This window comes from Myxine glutinosa, chromosome 3 (genome assembly GCF_964187855.1).
Source record: "Myxine glutinosa chromosome 3, kmMyxGlut1.1, whole genome shotgun sequence".
NCBI lineage: Eukaryota > Metazoa > Chordata > Myxini > Myxiniformes > Myxinidae > Myxine > Myxine glutinosa.
The window spans coordinates 31,191,296-31,213,250 of NC_136263.1; the positions used below are offsets into that span (position 1 = coordinate 31,191,296).

Below are 21,955 nucleotides of genomic sequence, written 5' to 3' on the forward strand. Positions count from 1 at the left end.
TACTTTGCACAAATGTATTTGTTGTGTTTGTGATATTTCATTTTTTTCGGCAATTTAGGTTGAAGATTTAGATTGAATGTTTTTTTTTCAAGAAAGAACCCCTCAGCACATACATAGGGGAGGGGTAGGTGCAGACTGGAAGTTTGGGACGATTACACCTCACCACCACGTAATTCAAAACACCTCACCACCACGTAATTCAAAACACCTCACCACCACGTAATTCAAAACACCTCACCACCACGTAATTCAAAACACCTCACCACCACCTAATTCAAAACACCTCACCACCACGTAATTCAAAACACCTCACCACCACGTAATTCAAAACACCTCACCACCACGTAATTGAAAACACCTCACCACCACGTAATTCAAAACACCTCACCACCACGTAATTCAAAACACCTCACCACCACGTAATTCAAAACACCTCACCACCACGTAATTGAAAACACCTCACCACCACGTAATTGAAAACACCTCACCACCACGTAATTCAAAACACCTCACCACCACGTAATTCAAAACACCTCACCACCACGTAATTCAAAACACCTCACAGCCATAAAACACGTAATAAAAACACCTCACAGCCATAAAACACGTAATAAAAACACCTCACCACCACGAAATTAAAAACACCTCACAGCCATAAAACACGTAATAAAAACACCTCACAGCCATAAAACACGTAATAAAAACACACCACCACAAAATTAAAACCACCTCACAGCCATAAAACACATAATAAATACACCTCACCACCACGAAATTAAAAACACCTCACAGCCAGAAAACACGTAATAAAAACACCTCACAGCCATAAAACATGCAATAAAAACACACCACCACAAAATTAAAACCACCTCACAGCCATAAAACACATAATAAATACACCTCACCACCACGAAATTAAAAACACCTCACAGCCATAAAACACGTAATAAATATACCTCACAGCCATAAAACATGCAATAAAAACACACCACCACGAAATTAAAAACACCTCACAGCCAGAAAACACGTAATAAATATACCTCACCACCACAAAATTAAAAACACCTCACAGCCAGAAAACACGTAATAAATATACCTCACAGCCATAAAACATGCAATAAAAACACACCACCACGAAATTAAAAACACCTCACAGCCATAAAACACGTAATAAATACACCTCACCACCATGAAATTAAAAACACCTCACAGCCATAAAACACATAATAAATACACCTCACCACCACGAAATTAAAAACACCTCACAGCCATAAAACACATAATAAATACACCTCACCACCACGAAATTAAAAACACCTCACAGCCATAAAACACGTAATAAAAACACCTCACAGCCATAAAACACGTAATAAAAACACACCACCACAAAATTAAAACCACCTCACAGCCATAAAACACATAATAAATACACCTCACCACCACGAAATTAAAAACACCTCACAGCCAGAAAACACGTAATAAAAACACCTCACAGCCATAAAACATGCAATAAAAACACACCACCACAAAATTAAAACCACCTCACAGCCATAAAACACATAATAAATACACCTCACCACCACGAAATTAAAAACACCTCACAGCCATAAAACACGTAATAAATATACCTCACAGCCATAAAACATGCAATAAAAACACACCACCACGAAATTAAAAACACCTCACAGCCAGAAAACACGTAATAAATATACCTCACCACCACAAAATTAAAAACACCTCACAGCCAGAAAACACGTAATAAATATACCTCACAGCCATAAAACATGCAATAAAAACACACCACCACGAAATTAAAAACACCTCACAGCCATAAAACACGTAATAAATACACCTCACCACCATGAAATTAAAAACACCTCACAGCCATAAAACACATAATAAATACACCTCACCACCACGAAATTAAAAACACCTCACAGCCATAAAACACGTAATAAATACACCTCACCACCATGAAATTAAAAACACCTCACAGCCATAAAACACATAATAAATACACCTCACCACCACGAAATTAAAAACACCTCACAGCCAGAAAACACATAATAAATACACCTCACCACCACGAAATTAAAAACACCTCACAGCCATAAAACATGCAATAAAAACACACCACCACAAAATTAAAACCACCTCACAGCCATAAAACACATAATAAATACACCTCACCACCACGAAATTAAAAACACCTCACAGCCAGAAAACACGTAATAAATAAACCTCACCACCACGAAATTAAAAACACCTCACAGCCATAAAACACATAATAAATACACCTCACCACCACGAAATTAAAAACACCTCACAGCCATAAAACACGTAATAAAAACACACCACCACGAAATTAAAACCACCTCACAGCCATAAAACACATAATAAATACACCTCACCACCACGAAATTAAAAACACCTCACAGCCAGAAAACACGTAATAAATAAACCTCACAGCCATAAACATGCAATAAAAACACACCACCACGAAATTAAAAACACCTCACAGCCAGAAAACACGTAATAAATATACCTCACCACCACGAAATTAAAACCACCTCACAGCCATAAAACACGTAATAAATACACCTCACCACCACGAAATTAAAAACACCTCACAGCCATAAAACACATAATAAATACACCTCACCACCACGAAATTAAAAACACCTCACAGCCAGAAAACACATAATAAATACACCTCACCACCACGAAATTAAAAACACCTCACAGCCAGAAAACACGTAATAAAAACACCTCACAGCCATAAAACATGCAATAAAAACACACCACCACAAAATTAAAACCACCTCACAGCCATAAAACACATAATAAATACACCTCACCACCACGAAATTAAAAACACCTCACAGCCATCAAACACGTAATAAATACACCTCACAGCCATAAAACATGCAATAAAAACACACCACCACAAAATTAAAACCACCTCACAGCCATAAAACACATAATAAATACACCTCACCACCACGAAATTAAAAACACCTCACAGCCAGAAAACACGTAATAAATATACCTCACCACCACGAAATTAAAAACACCTCACAGCCATAAAACACGTAATAAATACACCTCACCACCACGAAATTAAAAACACCTCACAGCCATAAAACATGCAATAAAAACACACCACCACAAAATTAAAACCACCTCACAGCCATAAAACACATAATAAATACACCTCACCACCACGAAATTAAAAACACCTCACAGCCATAAAACACGTAATATAAACACCTCACAGCCATAAAACACGTAATAAAAACACCTCACAGCCATAAAACACGTAATAAATACACCTCACCACCACGAAATTAAAAACACCTCACAGCCATCAAACACGTAATAAATACACCTCACCACCACGAAATTAAAAACACCTCACAGCCATAAAACACGTAATAAATACACCTCACCACCACGAAATTAAAAACACCTCACAGCCATAAAACACGTAATAAATACACCTCACCACCACGAAATTAAAAACACCTCACAGCCATAAAACACGTAATAAAAACACCTCACCACCACGAAATTAAAAACATCTCACAGCCATAAAACACGTAATAAATACACCTCACTACCACGAAATTAAAAACACCTCACAGCCATAAAACACAGAATAAAAACACCTCACAGCCATAAAACACATTAAAAAAACACCTCACAGCCACGAAATTAAAAACCTCACCACCACGTCATTTAAAAACACCTCACCACGAAGTAATTCAAAACACCTCATCACAAACTAATTCAAAACACCTCATCACCAAGTAATTCAAAACACCTCACCACCATGTAATTCAAAACACCTCATCACCAACTAATTCAAAACACCTCACTGCCACATAATTAAAAACACCTCACCACCATGTAATTATAAATACCTCACCACCACGTAAATCAAAACACCTCACCACCATGTGATTTAAACACCTCACCACCATGTGATTTAAAAACACCTCACCACCACATAATTCAAAATACCTCACCACCACGTGATTCAAAACCACCACAACGTTATTAAAAACACTTAACAACCACGGAAACAAAAGTTTGAGGGAGTCGTTAAGTGACAACACAGACACTGCCCAGATGTGGAGATATATAGATTATAGATAAATGACTGTACCCGAGTTGCCGTTTTGTCGTGGTTTAAACCAATCATAATTCAAACAATTATTTTGCACAAATGTATTTGTAATTTACGTGATATCACATTTTATAAACAATTGAAGTTGGGAAAAAAAAAATTCCCAAAAAATTCCAAAAAAAAAAAAAAAAAATAGAAATGTTTTCAAAAATAATACCCTTTAGGACTGGGGTGGGGAACCTCCGGCCTCCGGGCCGTATACGGCCCGCGAGACCGTTTGATCCGGCCCGTGAGGCAATTCATCTATCTATTATTATTTTTTTATTTTTTTATTTTTTTTTGTATACAAGATCGAGGCTCGTGAAAGAGCGAACATTAATCACACAGAAAGACAAACCGACACATAAAACATATAACATCGGGAGCAGTAGACAAGATGGGGAGAGAGGGGGAAGGACACAAACACAACATTTGAGAGCAGGGACCGAGAGACATGGAGACATCGAGAGATCCGTGAGAGGGAAAGGGCTTTGGGGGGGGGGGGGGGGAATGGGAAGGGGGGGCATGGGAAGGGGGGGTGGGAGAGGTATAAAACATATGGACACTGCCAGGACTTCCAGGAAAGAAGTTGGAATTTCAAACAAGGTGGATCTGGGGTGAATTAGCGGGGGTAGAAAAGATCAAGGTTTTGGATGGGGGAAGATAAGAGATGGTGGTGAACAGCTGTTTTAAAGACCTGGAGGGAGGAGTGAGATTGAAGGGAGTGAGGGAGTTTGTTCCAGAGGTGGGGGAAAAGAGGAATGAAAGAGTGAAGGTGAGCAGACAGCCGAGATTTCGGCAGTTTAACCATCAGAGGGTTGCTGGCAGATCTTGTGCGACCTGTAGGAATATTTGGGGGACAGAGCACAGAGAGAGCTGGGGGTGCAAGGCCGGAGAGGAGTCGGAAGAAGACAGAAAGACCACCGACCTGCCTGTGGTGAGTGAGTGAAAGGCCCTCAGAGATAGCTTCATCGCGGGAGATTCCAATAATTCTGAAAGCTTTGGTTTCAACATCGTGAAGCCGAGCTAGGTGTGAGGCAGGAGCACCAGCCCATAGGGGAGAACAGTATTCCATTGAGCTGCAGATGAAAGCCTTGTATGTGGTGAGGAGCTCAGGTGTGCCGAGGAAGGACTTCGCACGACGGAGGATGCCCAGTCGGCGACTGGCTTTGGAGGCCAGCTTGGAAATGTGGTTTTCCCAAGAAAGATCATGGCAGATAGTGAGACCCAAAAGCTTGAGCGACAGAACTTCTTGGAGAGGATTGTTGAGAAAGTAGATGGGAGGGTTGTCCAGTCGATCTTTTCGGAGAGACATAGTAAGAGTGTGAGATTTGTCAGGATTGAAAGACATGTTCCACTTGTTTGACCAGTCTGTGATTTTGTCCAAGTCTTCAGAGAGTGAGGAGGCTGCAGACTGCCTATCTGAGGGATGAGGAATGGAGCGGCAGAGAGTGGAGTCATCAGCAAAGAGATAGAGAGGATTTTCCAGAGAGTCGGAGAGATCATTGATAAAGACCAGAAAATGCACAGGGCCCAGAACACTGCCTTGGGGAACTCCAGCCTGAACAGGAAGGGGAGATGAGAGAAATCCATTCAGGGCCACACGTTGACTACGACCAGAGAGGACGTCCGCAAGCCATGCATGGAGATTTCCATGGATACCATAGGAGGAGAGTTTGGTTAGCAGAGCTGGGTGCCAGACCGTATCGAAGGCACGTGATATGTCAAGGGAGACAGCTCTGATTTCCTGTTTGGCATTGAGGACCTCCATCCATTGTTGAGACAGCAGAAGCAGCATGTCCAGAGTAGAGTGACCTGGTCTGAAACCAAATTGATGATCAGAGATCAAGCCATTGGAGAAGAGGAAAGATTCCAGTAATCTGAGAGGAAATAATTCCAGTAATCTCTCCTTTTCAAGGTTTTAAATTAATCGGACAAAGGGTAACCAAGTTATGGCCAAAAATGATTCAACCAATCAGAGAGGAGCGAGCTTTCACGTGTTGTAACAGTCAACGAATGCTGAACGTGGCGAGCAGACGCTGCCTCGGACGGCACATTTGAGAACTTATTCATTTATTTGACGTTGGCAAAATATGTTGGCGCTAACAGAATAATTGCCATCAAATTAAAACTAATTTGTGATTAATCGTAACTGTGATATGCGACCTTCCGGACAGTCAAGTGAGTTCCGGACAGTCGTAACTGCGATATGTGACCTTCCGGACAGTCAAGTGATCGCGTGATCTCATGTCATCATTTCATTCAGTATATGCAAGCATGGCGACTAACAAGAAAAGAAAGGTAGATGCGGAATGTCGCGCTTTCCAAGAGAAATGGGCAAACGATTATTTCTTTGTGGAAGTAAAAGGCAAGCCAGTATGCCTAGTTTGTCGGGAAGCGCTCTCGGTGATGAAAAAGGCCAACCTCGAGCGTCATTACAGCTCGAAACATGCTAAACTGGACGAGTTGAAAGGACAAATGCGCTTGGATAAAGTTAACGTTCTTCGGCGGAGTTTTGGTGCTCAACAAGCAGTCTTCATAAGACCACAATCTGACCGAGACAACACTACGCATGCTAGTTTTGTGGTGAGTGAGCTAATCGCTAAGAAGCTGATGCCGCATTCAGAAGGAGAATTTGTGAAGGAGTGCCTTGTTGCCGCTGCGGAGCTGCTCGCACCGGACAAAGTAAAATTGTTCCAAAGTGTCAGTTTGTCTCGAAGAACTGTCTCAGATCGGATTACTGACATGGCACAAGATATTGAGAAAACACTGAAGGACACCGCAAGAGATTTCCAGTTTTTCTCTCTGGCCTGCGATGAGACAACGGACATAACAAACACCACCCAACTAGCCATTTTTGTGCGGGGGATTACAGCTGAGTTTGATACGAGGGAGGAGTTGCTGTCTTTGCAAGCCATGCATGGCATCACCAAAGGTGAGGATTTGTTTGAGCAAGTTGTTTTGGCTATGAACAAATTCGAACTGCAGTTTGACAAGTTAAGTGGCCTGGCCATGGATGGAGCCCCAACCATGGTTGGCGCGCAAAAGGGATTGACTGCATTGTTAAAAAAAGAAATGAGTCGTCTCAGTCTCGATCCAAGTGAGTTAGTTGTATGCCACTGTATCATACACCAAGAGAATCTGTGTGCACAGTCCCTGAAGCTCAACAATGTGATGACAACTCTCGTTTCCACCATAAACGTCATCAAAAGCAGAGGGCTGAACAGCCGCCAGTTCAAGGAGCTACTGAGTGAACTAGAGTCAGAGTACAGAGATCTGGTTTACCACTGTGAGGTGCGGTGGCTGAGTTGCGGAAATATGCTCACACGGTTTTACTCACTGAGAGAAGAAGTGAAACAGTTCATGGAGATGAAGGGGAAACCTGTCATGGAACTCAGTGATAGCAAGTGGCTGTGTGATTTGGGCTTCATGGTGGACATTACCAAGTACCTGTCAGAGCTGAACGTCAAGCTCCAAGGTCCCAACCAGCTTCTCAGCTCTCTGCAATCACATGTGAAATCATTTGAAGTTAAACTAAAGCTGTGGCAAGTGCAACTGGAAAGGGGAAACACTATCCACTTTCCCACTCTGCAAGAACAAAAGCCTGCTGTGACATCTGAATATGCTGCTGAGTGTGCAAAACTCCTCCAGGCATTTGGAGAGAGGTTCCAGGACATGAAAAGTAAACAAAGGGAACTGAACATATTTGCCACGCCGTTTAATGTGGAACCAGCTGATGTGCCTGACAACCTACAACACGAAATCATTGAGCTGCAAAGCAATGACGAGCTCAAAGCTAGGTACAACAACCTCCCTTTGCTCGAGTTCTACAAACTGTATGTACGTGCTGAGGATTTTCCCATTCTGAGGAGACATGCACTGAAGTTTGCATCACTGTTTGGGACGACCTACAGCTGTGAGCAGTTCTTTTCAAAACTGACTCTTGCAAAGACTCGGTTTCACTCAAGACTGACTGACCCAAACCTGCAAAACCAGCTGCGAGTAGCATCATCATCACTACCACCTGACACCAAACGCCTCGCCAAAGAGAAACAGTTCCAGCCATCGCATTAGGTGAGTCCGATATATGTATTCAATAATTTAGCATGGCCCTCGAAGGATGTTCTAAAAATCGAAATGGCCCTCGACAGGAAAGGAAAAAGGTTCCCCACCCCTGCTTTAGGACATACCGACGGGAGAGATATGTGCATACCAGAAGTTTGGTACGATTTCACAAAAGTTTGAGAAAGTAGTTCAGTGACAAGACAAGACAACACAGGACAACACAGGACAGACGCTGCACAGATATATATATATATATATAGATTTTTTTTTTTTTTAAAGACTTTTCTGTTTAACCAGTTGCAGAGGTTGCACCTATTTTTATTTTTGAGGTGAGGATGGGAGGGGGCCTAGAGGCAATGCAAAGCACATAAAACTATAAAACTAGATGGTATTCATGGAATACTTACCCTGTGCAGTCAACTTGGTGTGAGCCAACTCTTCGGCTTTTGAACGATTTTTTTATTTGATCCAATATGGCTGCCAGACCACGTGAGTGATGACATCATAAATTTATATTCTCTAATATAATTGTTGCATCGATCAGGCTCAATAAATTTCAAACTGATCATTGTCCCTGTCGAATTATGATGTCATAATTATGGCACCAATGACGTCATCGTTAACAAAACCTATTCCTCATGCGGAGTTCTTTACAATGAGCCATATTTAAATTTTTTCCATGGAGTGGTTTTGGAGATGTAGAAGTGCAACATTTTTCGTTTTTTCCAAGATGGCGCCTGTACCACATAATCTATGACGTCATAATTATCATTAAAATATTCTACAGGAAGAAGCGCTCCTATGGTGAAAATTTTGTGTCCATCAGACCAACAGTTGCAGAGAAAAAAACATACTGATCGGATGAAGCATTATACTTGTCGAGTTATGTTGTCATAACAAAGGCACCGATAACCTCGTCATTAACATATATTATTCCCCATGGGGACTCGGTGACAATAAGCCATGTTTCAATTTTCTCCATGGAGCGGTTTCGGAGATATAGAGGTACAACGTTTTTCGATTTTTCCAAGATGGCGCCTGTACCACGTGACCTATGACGTCATAATTATCATTAAATACTTATACAGGAGGAGGTGCTCCGATGGTACAAATTCCGTGTCCCTCGGGCTAAGAGGAATTTTTTTTTTCATACTGATCCCTGGTCCCTGGTGTTGTCCCTGGTGGTGTTGTCCCTGGTGTTGTTGGTGTTGGTGTTGGTTGGTTGTTGGTGTTGCTATTGTTGGTGTTGCGTGTTGGTGTTGGTTGGTGTTGGTGTTGCTATTGGTGTTGGTGTTGCCTTGTTGTATTGGTTGTATTGGTTGTATTGGTTGTATTGTATTTGGTTGGTTGTATTGTATTTGTTGGTTGTATTGTATTGTTGTATTGGTTGGTTGTTGTATTGTATTGTATTGTATTGTATTGTATTGTATTGTATTGGTTGGTTGTATTGGTTGTATTGGTTGTTGTATTGGTATTGGTGTTGGTTGGTATTGGTGATGGTGTTGGTGTTGGGCTAGCGGCTAGGGTGCCGGCTTAGGATCCTAGGATCCTGGGTTCGAATCCCGGTCAATCGCTGAATTAACGCCAGGGGGGTTGACTCAGCCTGTCATCCTTCCGAGGTCGGCAAATTGAGTACCAGTTCACTGGTAATTCCCTGCTTGTCGTTAAAGGTGGCAAAAAGGGTTGGCGTCAGGAAGGGCATCCGGCCGTAAAACATTGCTTCAAAAAGGGGACCGAAAAACAACAACAACCACAGTTCCCGAAAAAGGCCAACCCCCACTTGCGGGGAAAAATGGCCTCTAAAGGTGGTTTTTAAATTTTTTATACTGATCAGAGCAAGCGTTGTACTTGTCTAATTATGGCGTCATAATGAAGGCACCGATGACATCATCATCAACACAACAACAACATGCATTCTAAGGCCATTTTCCCTCCAAGAGCGGCAAGAGCGATGATGACATCATCATCAACATATCTTATTCCCCATGGGCAGTACTTGACAATTTCAACTTTTTTAATTTAGCGGTTTGGGAGATATAGAGGTGTAACGTTTTTCCAAGATGGCGTCCGTACCACATGGCCTATGACGTCATAATTATAAATAAAAACAATTATACAGGCGGAGGCACTCCTATGGTAAAAATTTCGTGTCAATCGAACCAATGGTTGCCGAGAAAATGAATTTTTAAAATGCAGACGCCACACGTATGCACGTACGCCATACATACGCACGCAACCGAATGCCTAACCCTGATTTTCGCTTTGCGAGCTCAGGGTATTAATAAAGGAAAAGTACATCGGGCTGGCTGGACGGCAAGCGTCTGTCTACATAATCGATCCTGGCAGCACTAATTGAGGAAATTACGGGCCAACTTATTATGACATTAATTATGAAATAACTAACCGTATAATTCATCCCCTATTCCACCTTGAGCCATTTTTGTCCCAATATGTATACAAACAAATTTGTGCTTGTCCCAGCTGCATTTATGTTGTGGATGTGAAATATCCCAGAGCAACTTGTAAAAAGGTGGTGGCAACCTGAAAATGGCAAATGTAACTTCCACTACTCTGGTCGAGAGGATTTGGGAAGTTTGGGAATAATTTGAGAGAGAGATTTGGGAATAATTCCTCATACAGTCCAGACCCGTGACCTCATGATGGTCATCTTGTACCACTCGAAGAACATCTGAGTGGCATCGCACGATGAATATGTCAAATTACATACCCGTCCCAAACATTTATATACATGTGGGACTCGAGGTTCTACCACATCAATGGGACAAGTATGTGCATCTACCAGGGGAATACATAGATACAACGGTGAAGTTTCACTAACAGCTCTGTACTCTTTGATTGTCTAGGATAAAAATTCCATCTCTATCATGACCTGCCCTCGTATTTTGAATATTTTGTTTTCATATCAAGTTGTATTCTAATTTGTTCCTATTTTCACTTTGTTAAAGCAGAATCCTAATTATTTCAGCCGATTTTACACTGCAAAACTTCTCAAGCGCACATCATAGTTTGGGTGTTGTTGATGGTGGCTCGATACTTATGAATCGTCCATTAATTATTTCTTACAATTGAAGCAGAGTGTGTAGGGTGTGGGCGAGACATCAAGAATGGGCAAGCGCTACTCGCTCTGGAGCACCAGTGGCATATGGGCTGTTTCAAGTGCCACACCTGTGGAAAGGTGCTGACTGGGGAGTACATCAGCAAGTACGTATGCAATTCCCGCAGTCATTTGTCTCACAACCATTGTCATCAGTATCTAATGATGTATTATGCGGATCTTTGTCTCTGTGCGCTGTCTGTTGTGCTTTTTATTTTGTTCCACTATTATAGTTTGATCAATATATTTCACATTTCATAATTTATTATGACAAGTAATAAAAAACAGTTCTACTGTCAAAGGATGTAGCGATGGTATGCCAAGAAGTATGTAAACAATATACGGATGGTCGCAATAAATTATCATGTGAAACTATCTTTATTTGAATAATGGTTGTTCCTACAAACGTCACAAAATATCTCTCTTAATTTGGTTAGTTAAGTGTGTTGTTGGTTGTTATCTCCATAATTTGGGTTTTAGAAGGTGTAACAGAGTCCTCTCTGGCCTCGAAGTATCCACTCCCGGTTCGGTGAAGGATTGCGACTCATGGGCTAAGTTGTGAAGTCGTGTTGTTCTCAGAGTTTTGATCCAAGGGTTTTTTTCAGGATCATCACCGAGCCCTGTCCAGCCTCCAACTGTCGTTCGTTTGTGGTAATGTCCCAGGGATGGTTTTTAATATCTCCATTATGTTCTTCTTTATCATTTATGTTGCTCCAATTTATCACTGGTACAATTCTGGCGCTCTTCAGCTTCCAGGATCTTTTCACTTCATTCTTGAGGTCTTGGTTTCCGGTCATTTTCTTGATTTCTGCATTATTTAGACCAAAATCGCTGGGTACTGATATCTCAATCAGCAATTCTGTCTTTTCTTTATTTGTATCTGAGTACAATGTCACAGTGCTTTGTTTTCTATGTTCATGCTGGATGGGATCATCAGGTCATACTTGAGTGTTATGTCCTTGTTTTCAATGATTACTTTTGGTTCATGTTTTTATGAGTTTTGTGGAACTTGGATATTGAAATTTCTGCAGTGTGCCAGTTGATTACTCTGCATACCTTGTTGTGCCTTTAGGTGTACACCTGTTCTGACATTCGTTTTTTTACATCCCAATAGGAGGTGACTCGTACTTTTTGTTTCTAGCTTATAAAATCTACACCTGCCTGATTGACTATGCCCACCACCTTACTATAATTCACCAAATGTCCGTCTGTCTGTCTGTCTGTCTGTCTGTTCGGAGGTACCGCAAAAACGGCTGAACCGATCGCAACGATATTTTGGGTGGGTAATCCTGAGATCTTCTGGAGTAAAACAGGGTATATTGTTTTTCCAATTTCAGCTTTCGCCTCCAGCATTTTCAGGTTTGGACTCCCGCATAACGTTATTTTCCCGGGTGCCGCACAAACGGCTGCGGTGACCTCGGATCATCGGACTCGGTGACCTTGGACAAAGACCTTTTATAAGAACATGAGTTGAATCCCTGCTTGACAGAATGCCAACCCCCTCCCCGCCATCACGGTCGTCTCTCCAACCCACGAGATATGCAGAAAGGACGACCCAAAACCAATTATCTTCTTTTTGATTCGTATATAAACATCATTAAAAATAAATAATGACCTCGGCCAAAGTTCAAACGACGTGAGTTTATTCTCTACATGAGAGAATTCCACATAGCTATTTGGGCGGTGTATACGCTAACAGATCGCTGTCTCCATCGATCTTGCCAAGGCCGTAACACCTATCGGCTCAAAATCGTTTTAACTGTTGACTTGGTAGTTTTTACAATGAAGGAAACATTAACAATGTTGTTAAAAGTTTATTTTGTGATTAATTTGTGATTGGAGTTATGTTGTTTGGAATGAAAAGGGAGATATCGAGTTCAAGTAAATGACGACATGCCGTGATGGTTCTACTTTCTAAACGTGAACTTCGCGGATCGCCGTATGCAGATTCGCCATGGACCCACGATCGATGTTTCTATACGTGAACATACCCGTTTGTTTGCGAACGGGTACGTTTTTCATGGAAGTCATTCACGAACTTGCTGTCCATGTCTGACGTGCGACTGAGTGTGCTACAGGAATGTGGTATTCATTGGTTTCATGCTTTAGCATTCGCGGTATCTGCATTGCCTGTTTGCTTCTGGCCTCCCACCGTGCATAGCACGGGTATCTCACTCGTCTTTTTAAAGCCGTTGGTTTACTGTCATTGGTCTTGGGCATTAATAATGATTCGTTCTCTGTTCCAATTGAGCTGACCTCTTCTTAGCCATTCCAATGATTCTTCTTTGTGTTTGCCCAATCTCAATCTGTCCAACTCTTTTTTTATATATCTCCCTGCTCTTTTGTCATTCTCCCAAATGGCGGTGTATATCTGTTGATATTTCACCGTATATTTTTCTTTCGTCTTTTTTTGCAATTGATGGGCTGTATTTTGCTTGTTTTAACAGTTTAATATTTCACATGTAAAATTCAACATGCTGTATGCTGTCATTGCAAATGGGTGCAGGGATGGACAGGAAACGACCAGTTTTTCAAAGAAAGATGTAAGGATGATTACACTTGATGACAATAATCGTTGTCAGACTGAAGATAATATTCCACCATTAACCACACCTGTTTTTAAAAATGGCTTTCTGTTGTCGCTGCTATCAAACTGCACATCATTTTACAGAGCTAACCACACCCATTTAGGTGTGAATGACCCTCGGGCAATTGTGTCGCAGAAGTCCCGCCCCCACCAGGCTGATTAACAGACATGGTCTTGCCCGCCCCTCATTTCCCTTCATTTTCCTATGTGTAGATAAGCAGTTGTGCCTACATTTTGTGGAACCCTTTCAAGTTATGAAACGTTTCGACTACCATAGTCTTGGACCTTCCCAATATAAAATGCAGTAGAGTTAGGCTGTCTCCAAAGAATAAGAAGAACAAGTTTCAGTTCAATATGTTAAAGGGTAAGGGGATGACTTCTGGAAAACTGACCCGTGTATAATATGTGATATTTACGAAGTCCACAAAGGCCACAACTCTGTGAAAAATTGGTGGAATGCCCCAATGCTCAAACTTGTTGTGTAACTTATTCAATCTCACCCTATTCACCCTATTCAATCTCCCCTCCTTCCCCTCCCCCTTCCCGTGCCTCCTCCCCCCAAGCCCTCTCCCTCCCAAAGATCTCCCGATGTCCCTGCTCTCCATCTTGTCCTCCCGCTCCCTTTGTCATATGTTTCATGTTTTACGTGTCAGTTTGTCTTTTTGTGATCAATGTTAGCTCTTACACGAGCCTTGATCTTGTATACAAAAAAAAAAAATTAGCATTTAGTATTCCTGCCTATCCATTCATTTGATCCGCAAGGACATTGCAACATAAATCAATCCATGATTGTAGAAAAACATTTTGCAAAGTGAGGATCTTAAATGGGCAAAACCGGTTCAGTTGCAGTCTTTGTAAAAATGCCGAATTGCTCACTGTCTAATGCGGTGTCAGCTGCTGCACTTCTCACCAAAGCATCTGCAAGCCTGCATGGATTTTGAAGCCTTGGGGTTCTAAAGCCATGTGGGTTTGCTGATGTTGCAATAGTAGCTATTTCAACTGTGAAAATATTAATTCCCAGCTGCCAAAGTCCTCATAAACTGTATAATGGATGTGTGGCAGGACTCTCCTATTGGTCAGAATCCTTGCAGGAAATGCTGGTGTGAGACATACAGTGCATTCAGAAAGTATTCAGACCCCTTCACTTTTTCACATTTTGTTATGTTGCAGCCTTATGCTGAAATCGTTTCCGTTTCTTCACCGCAAAAACGACAGAACCGATCTCATCGAAATTTTGGGTGGGTAATCCTGGGACCCCCTGGAGTAAAATAGGCTATATTGTTTTCCAATTTCAGCATTGGTCTCCAGCATATACAGGTTTGGACTCCCGCCTAACGTTATTGTACCGGGTACCGCAAAAACGGCTGCACCGATCGCAACGATACACCTCCATGCCCGTGGGATTCCCATGGGTCACCCCACTAGTTTATTTAATTCCGCAATTAATTAATAAATTATTGTACACTGCTCCCTCACAATTCTGTCTGCATGTGCTGCATGGCACATGGCAATGTCACACGCTTGAGGATATCGTATTTGTGTATTTATTTGGCATGTGGGGCGATGTACTTTGAATGTACCTCTACTTGTTTTGGAGGAAACCGTTTTGTTCTATGCAGTTTTGGAGGAAAGGAGGCCACTGTGGAGGGATCTAATTGAGATGTTTGAGGTCATGAAGGGTGTGGATAGAATAGGTGAGGTGGAGTTTTTTCAGCAGAGAGGACAGTGTGAGCACCAGGTGACAGTTAGCTTGAGGGTAAAAAAGATGAAAGTTAGGACGGTTTTCAGTCGGAGAGTGGTTAATACATGGAATGGTCTCCCCGGAAAGGTAATGGCAGTGGAGGCGGTGGATAAGTTTGAATGGGATGTATATTGGTACCTGGATGCATTGTAGATAGAGGGTTATGGCTTGTGTGCCAAAGCTAGGTAGCTTGTAATGTGGATGGGTGATGGTACTGGGGTTGGTGCAGCACAGGCATGATGGGCCAAATGACCTCCTCCTGCACCAAAGTTATTTGTGTGTGTAATTGCAACACTTGATTGTTTCCTCAGTGCTCGAGATTGTAAGTGATGTTATTCTGATGTCAACACACAGCAAACACCAGATTTGTTTAGCACGTAGAGCTCATTAGTGGGAATGAATTCAGTTTGCTAAAGGCTGTTAACTTCACGTCAGCACAAAACGACCACCTCATGTTAACTCCACAAGGCATTTGACTCCAACTTTCCGAAAGGACAAGCTTCAAATTTAATTGTGAAGATAAGTCGCAGCTGAATTATAACGATTGTGTGCAATTTGAATTGTTTAAAAAAAACATTTTGTCCTCTTGGTATTTTCATTAACTTCACACTGCCCCACATGCCACCCTCTCACTCTCCCCCACAACCTCCCAGAGAAGGCATGCCGTACTGTGAACGAGACTACCATGCTCAGTACGGAGTGCGTTGTGATGGTTGTGACAAATACATCACCGGCAGAGTGTTGGAGGTATTGCCACAGTTCACCTTTCCGCAAATTAACCATTTAATGGCTCACGCTCTTTCCACGAACTGCAATTGTGGAGATGGTACTGTTGTTGCATTGATTTTTTATGAATTCTGTGCTATTCCTTCAAGCATTGCCTACGTACACTCACCTCTAAACTGTCTAACCTGGGTTTGAATCCAGACACAGCTATAAACTGCCATCCCGGTGTTTAACAGATAGGGTGATTCATCAATGTGTGTGCCCTCCCTTCTACCAACATTAGTTGGTGGACTAAAATTTCCCATATTGTCTTTCACGAAGAGTAGGCGAGCTATCGCCGGTACCCTGACCAAGTTACAAATTCCTGCCCTAACCAGCAGAGGGCATTGCATCAGCGGCAGGGCAGCGTCCTCAGCCAATGAAGCTACCCAACCTTGTGCTGAATACGAAGAAGAAGAAGAAGAAGTCGTTGCCTTGTGGTTTCTGTCACATGTATTGGAACAAATCTGCAGTCAAGCATCCCAATGTAAAGGCATAACCTGAGTAGAATAAAAAGTGTTTAAAGGTTGATGGATACATTGATCTTTCAATTGATTCACATATGTATAAGACTGGTGTTGGCTTAGCGGTTAGGGTGCCGGCTTGGGGTCCTAGGTTTGAATCCCGGTCGATCGCTGAATTAACACCAGGGGGGTTGACTCAGCCTGTCATCCTTCCGAGGTCGGCAAATTGAGCACCAGTTCACTGGTAATTCCCTGTGTGTCGCAAAAGGCGACTAACAGGGTTGGCGGCAGGAAGGGCATCCGGCCATAAAACATTGCTTCAAAAAGGGGGCCACGGTGCCCGAAAAAGGCCAACCCCCACAGAAAAAATGGCGTCTAAAGGTGGTTATATACAATAGAACATTGGTGTTGGTTAAAAAAAAAAAGTGTTATTTGAATAGTGATATTCTTTATTATCACAACACTTACATTCTTTTAAGTTTGAATATGAGACAACACTTGTGATGGGCATTGTATGTGGAATACAGAAGATCCATTTGCACGTGAGGACGTAGTGTTCCAGCAGTGGAACGTGTCATGCACAGCAAAAGTTCATTCATTACTCCCAACACCAATTATATTGTTGCGGATCTGCCGCCGGCCTTCTCCCCTTATCAAGGGGGGATTAGTCCCCTTGTCTTGACTGACCTGGCGCGACCCGAGACCTATTACGTCCCTTCTGGACAGCGCTAAATAGGGTTTCGGGACCAAATACGCTGTTACCTAAGTACTAGCGCTGCCCTGAAACGAGGAAATAAGCCTCGCACGAACCACGTGTGTTGGTGATACGCCGAGCGGTTGCGTACACGTGATCCGCGCCGTTATAGATGGTGGAACCCGATTCAAGCGGTTCTATTCGTACCACGCTTAGCCAATGGAGAAATCACGGGAACGATCGAATCAGAAGGAAGAACAGAATTTATTTACACTATACAAAGAACGAAGAACAGAATCCTGGGTTCGAATCCCGGTCGATCGCTGAATTAACGCCAGGGGGGTTGACTCAGCCTGTCATCCTTCAGAGGTCGGCTAATTGAGGACCAGTTCACTGGTAATTCCCTGTTTGTCGTTAAAGGCGGCAAAAAGGGTTGGCGTCAGGAAGGGCATCCGGCCGTAAAACATTGCTTCAAAAAGGGGACCGAAAAACAACAACAACCACGGTTCCCGAAAAAGGCCAACCCCCGCTTGCGGGGAAAAATGGCCTCTAAAGGTGGTTATATATATATACAAGGATTGGTAGAAGGAAAGGGACACAGAGCAGCCTTATACAGTCTTACTTAATACCCCTGGACAAACAGGCCCGTCTGACACACACTCACACGGGGATTGCAGATGGGCAGAATGATGTTCTCCAGCGCGTCCAGGGATGGCTCTCGTGCAGCTCTCTCCGGTCCCCGGCATGTCCCGTGGAGATGGAGATGGAGGCAGGAGAAGGCAGGAGCTCGTAGCGTGTCGCCTGAACAATCGGGTTATCTCGGGGCGCACGGTAGAGGGCGGACTTTGGCGCGACTGGCGGTTATTCACTCGCTTATTCACTCGTGGTTATGGCCACGTTCACTCGCATGGTCGAAATGTGCTATCTTCATTACCGGCGCGTCTGGCTGCGCCCGCGTACATGTACGGCCAACGCCTCTTCCTCTATCCCCTGGCGCGCACATTCTATTGCGAGGGTCAAAGTTCAACAACGGCGAGTGATGCAAATTCTCTGGCACAGTCCTTTCTCCTCAAGTCCTATCGCGCCACTGGTGCATGTCAAGTCCTTTCGAGGGCTTTTCGTATGGGCTTATATAGACCCGCCCCGCGAACCTTCTGGAACTCACCACACTCTCTTCACCATGCCCTCTCACGGCATGCTGCTCAAGCTCTGATTGGCTGGTGGCTCTTACCGCCCCCCACTGCTGCCGCGCCGAGCTCAACCCTCCTGCACCTTTCGAGGCCTACCTCGTGTTACTCGACTAGTGGACAGCCAAATGGGGCGCGGGATGGATTGTGCCCATAGAGGGAGAATGGAGGTTGGAGAAAAATGAATGTAGGACCTATTCACCTGTCTTTACACAACGCAGGTACTAAGAGGGGAAATGGCCTATTCTTACACATACTAAGACATAACTATACTACAAATGGGCCTATATGTTGCTCGTGTGACTAACTATGGTGGGCAAACCTTTAACCTTTAATGACTTCAATGTGCCAATCTCAAAACCGCAGCAATATTATTAAAACTAGAACGGCACTCAGTAGAAAGCAAACCTCCACCTGATTGGCCATATCGCTCAATGGTGAAGAATCACTTAAAAAATTCTAGTAGCCGGATCCGAATCCTGAACTTCACCAAAATCGAATCATTTCGTCCTTGTCACATATGCTACATCTCTGCCAAATTTCGTCCGAATCCGTCCACAACTTTTTGAGATATTTTGTCCACAATCAAACAGACAGACAGGGATGAAAACATAACCTCCATCCACCTTTGGTGGCTGAGGTAAAACTACTGGGAAATAGAAAGCATATAAAAATGCAAAGCCCATCCACGTCCATTTGTATTCAGACGTCTTCTTCTTCTGTATGCTCAAAATAACGAAAACAGTTTAAAAAATGTATACAAAATGAAATTTGATGATTTTATGCAGCCTTTGCTTTGAGCTTTAGATCTAAAAAAAAAAAATCTTCTAACTTTTGTTTGGTGAACCAATTTTGTGACCCAATAGGCAAAATCTTAAAATCTCAGCTCAATTGGATGAAAATTGGCAATTTTACACAACCTTGATCTTTGACTTTTGATCTAAAATAAAAAAAACAATCAGCTTCTAGCTTTTGATTGGTGATCCAAATCAATGACCCCAAATATGGAAATTCTTAAAATTTCAGATAAATTGGATGAAAATTGACAACTTTATGTGACGCTGACCTTTGACCTGTTTACCAAATTATTAATTTGCCTTCTTCGTATGATCATAATAAGGCTTTGGTGAAAATTTGCCGACAAAACTCAAATGGTATCATTGAAATTTCAGGTCAATTGGATGAAAATTGACAATTTTATGTGACACTGACCTTTGACCTTTTTACCAAATTATTAATTTGCCTTCTTCGTATGATCATAATAAGGCTTTGGTGAAAATTTGACGACAAAACTCAAATGGTATCATTGAAATTTCAGGTCAATTGGATGAAAATTGACAACTTTATGTGACGCTGACCTTTGACCTTTTTACCAAATTATTAATTTGCCTTCTTCGTATGATCATAATAAGGCTTTGGTGAAAATTTGCCGACAAAACTCAAATGGTATCATTGAAATTTCAGGTCAATTGGATGAAAATTGACAACTTTATGTGACGCTGACCTTTGACCTTTTTACCAAATTATTAATTTGCCTTCTTCGTATGATCATAATAAGGCTTTGGTGAAAATTTGACGACAAAACTCAAATGGTATCGTTGAAATTTCCGGTCATTTGGATGAAAATTGATGATTTTATGTGTTGCTGACCCTTTAACCTTTTGATAAAATTATCAATTTAACTTCTCGGTATTATCATAATAAAGCTTTGTTGAGAATTTGATGACAATAAGTCAAATGACAAAAAAGTTATGGCCCAGACAAACAACACACACACACACACACACACACACACACACACACACACACACACACACACACACACACACACACACACACAAGTGATTGCAAAACCCCGTGTCTTGCTGCGAGGGGCGGGGCTAACGAGAACAACACAGAGCCCATATCTCCACGAGGCTGAACAGTTTACGTTTTGTATCTCACTGATGGGCCGGATCTGGATTCAGACCTGAACCAAAATCTAATCTGCTTGTTCTTGTCGCCAAACCAACTCATCCCCAAGTTTAGTCATAACTCGTCTATAACTTTTTGAGATATCCTGCTATATGTTGGTTTTAGCCCGATCTCTCAATGGTGAAGAATCACTTAAAAAATTCAATAATTCTCATATCCGAATCCATTTTCAGATCTTCACCAAAATGGAATCGATCCTTCCTTGCCACACACACAACCTGTCCAACAAGTTGCGTCCAAATCCGTCCACAACCGTTTGAAATATCATGCTATATATCGTTTTTGGCCCTATCTGCCAATGGTGAGGAATCAATTTAAAAAATTCTCAGATCCAGATCCGGATCTTCACCAAAATCGAATAATTTCGTCCTTGTGACATACCCAACCTCTCCACTGAATTTCGTCTGATTCCGTCCACAACTTTTGAGATATCCTCTTTACAGACAGACAGACAGACAAACAGACATGGGTGAAAACATAACCTCCATCCACCTTCGGTGGCGGAGGTAAAAATGGAACTTAAACAGGAGAGTACAAAAGGTGAAAAAGATCAAATGTTATAAGAACTTACATTATGGGCGAGAGAGCACGTAAAGTATGTTGGATGATGTGGCGGCAGGTTTGTGACTTGACCTGGAGAGATAGAAACATGACAGGTAATGCAAATCCGACGGATTCGGCTGGAGACTGAAAAGAGGGATGGAGGTAAGTTTTAAGGGAGAAGATTTTAAAGTAGACATTACATTTTATTCTGCATAAATCACAGCATGCAAATAGGGCTCATTATCTCGTATCACCTTGAGTGCAGGTGTGGGGACGTTTAGCCAATGGCAATTATTTAAAGTCGAGACCCTGGGGCTCCATAAGAGTTGACAGTCACCAGCCCCATTAAAAATGGATAGGTAGACGCCATTGCTATAATTAAGATTGCTTACATACCGGCTGAGTTCCCACCACAAGTACCAACAGTCACCACTAAAGCAAGACACTGCCTTTGCCATTATATATACACTGTACTACGAAAGGAGCTATGTGTGTGCGCGGTTGGTTGTTTTCTCCAAATGCGTGTTTCGGAAGGTGGAACGGAGCCTTCCCAGGTCTCAAAGTATCCACTTCCGTGTGTCTGTGCATGCGTTTGTGCATCTGGACGACTTCCAACCATTGGTTGGACAGTTCGCCTGACTCCACCCACAAT

General features: G+C 42.3%; 1 protein-coding gene across 2 annotated transcripts in view; it reads left to right on the plus strand.

Moving 5' to 3' along the window:
• LOC137423715 (actin-binding LIM protein 1-like) overlaps positions 1-21,955 on the plus strand; it is a 353,241-nt gene that overhangs the window by 200,879 nt on the left and 130,407 nt on the right. Inside the window, exons 5-6 of one of the 2 annotated variants that reach the window (XM_078773796.1) lie at positions 11,329-11,455; positions 16,330-16,423. In XM_078773796.1, coding sequence (XP_078629922.1) covers positions 11,329-11,455; positions 16,330-16,423 — 221 coding nt within the window. Of the gene's footprint in view, positions 1-11,325; positions 11,456-16,329; positions 16,424-21,955 lie in introns of both variants that reach the window. The other variant, XM_068111161.2, reaches the window with a different exon arrangement.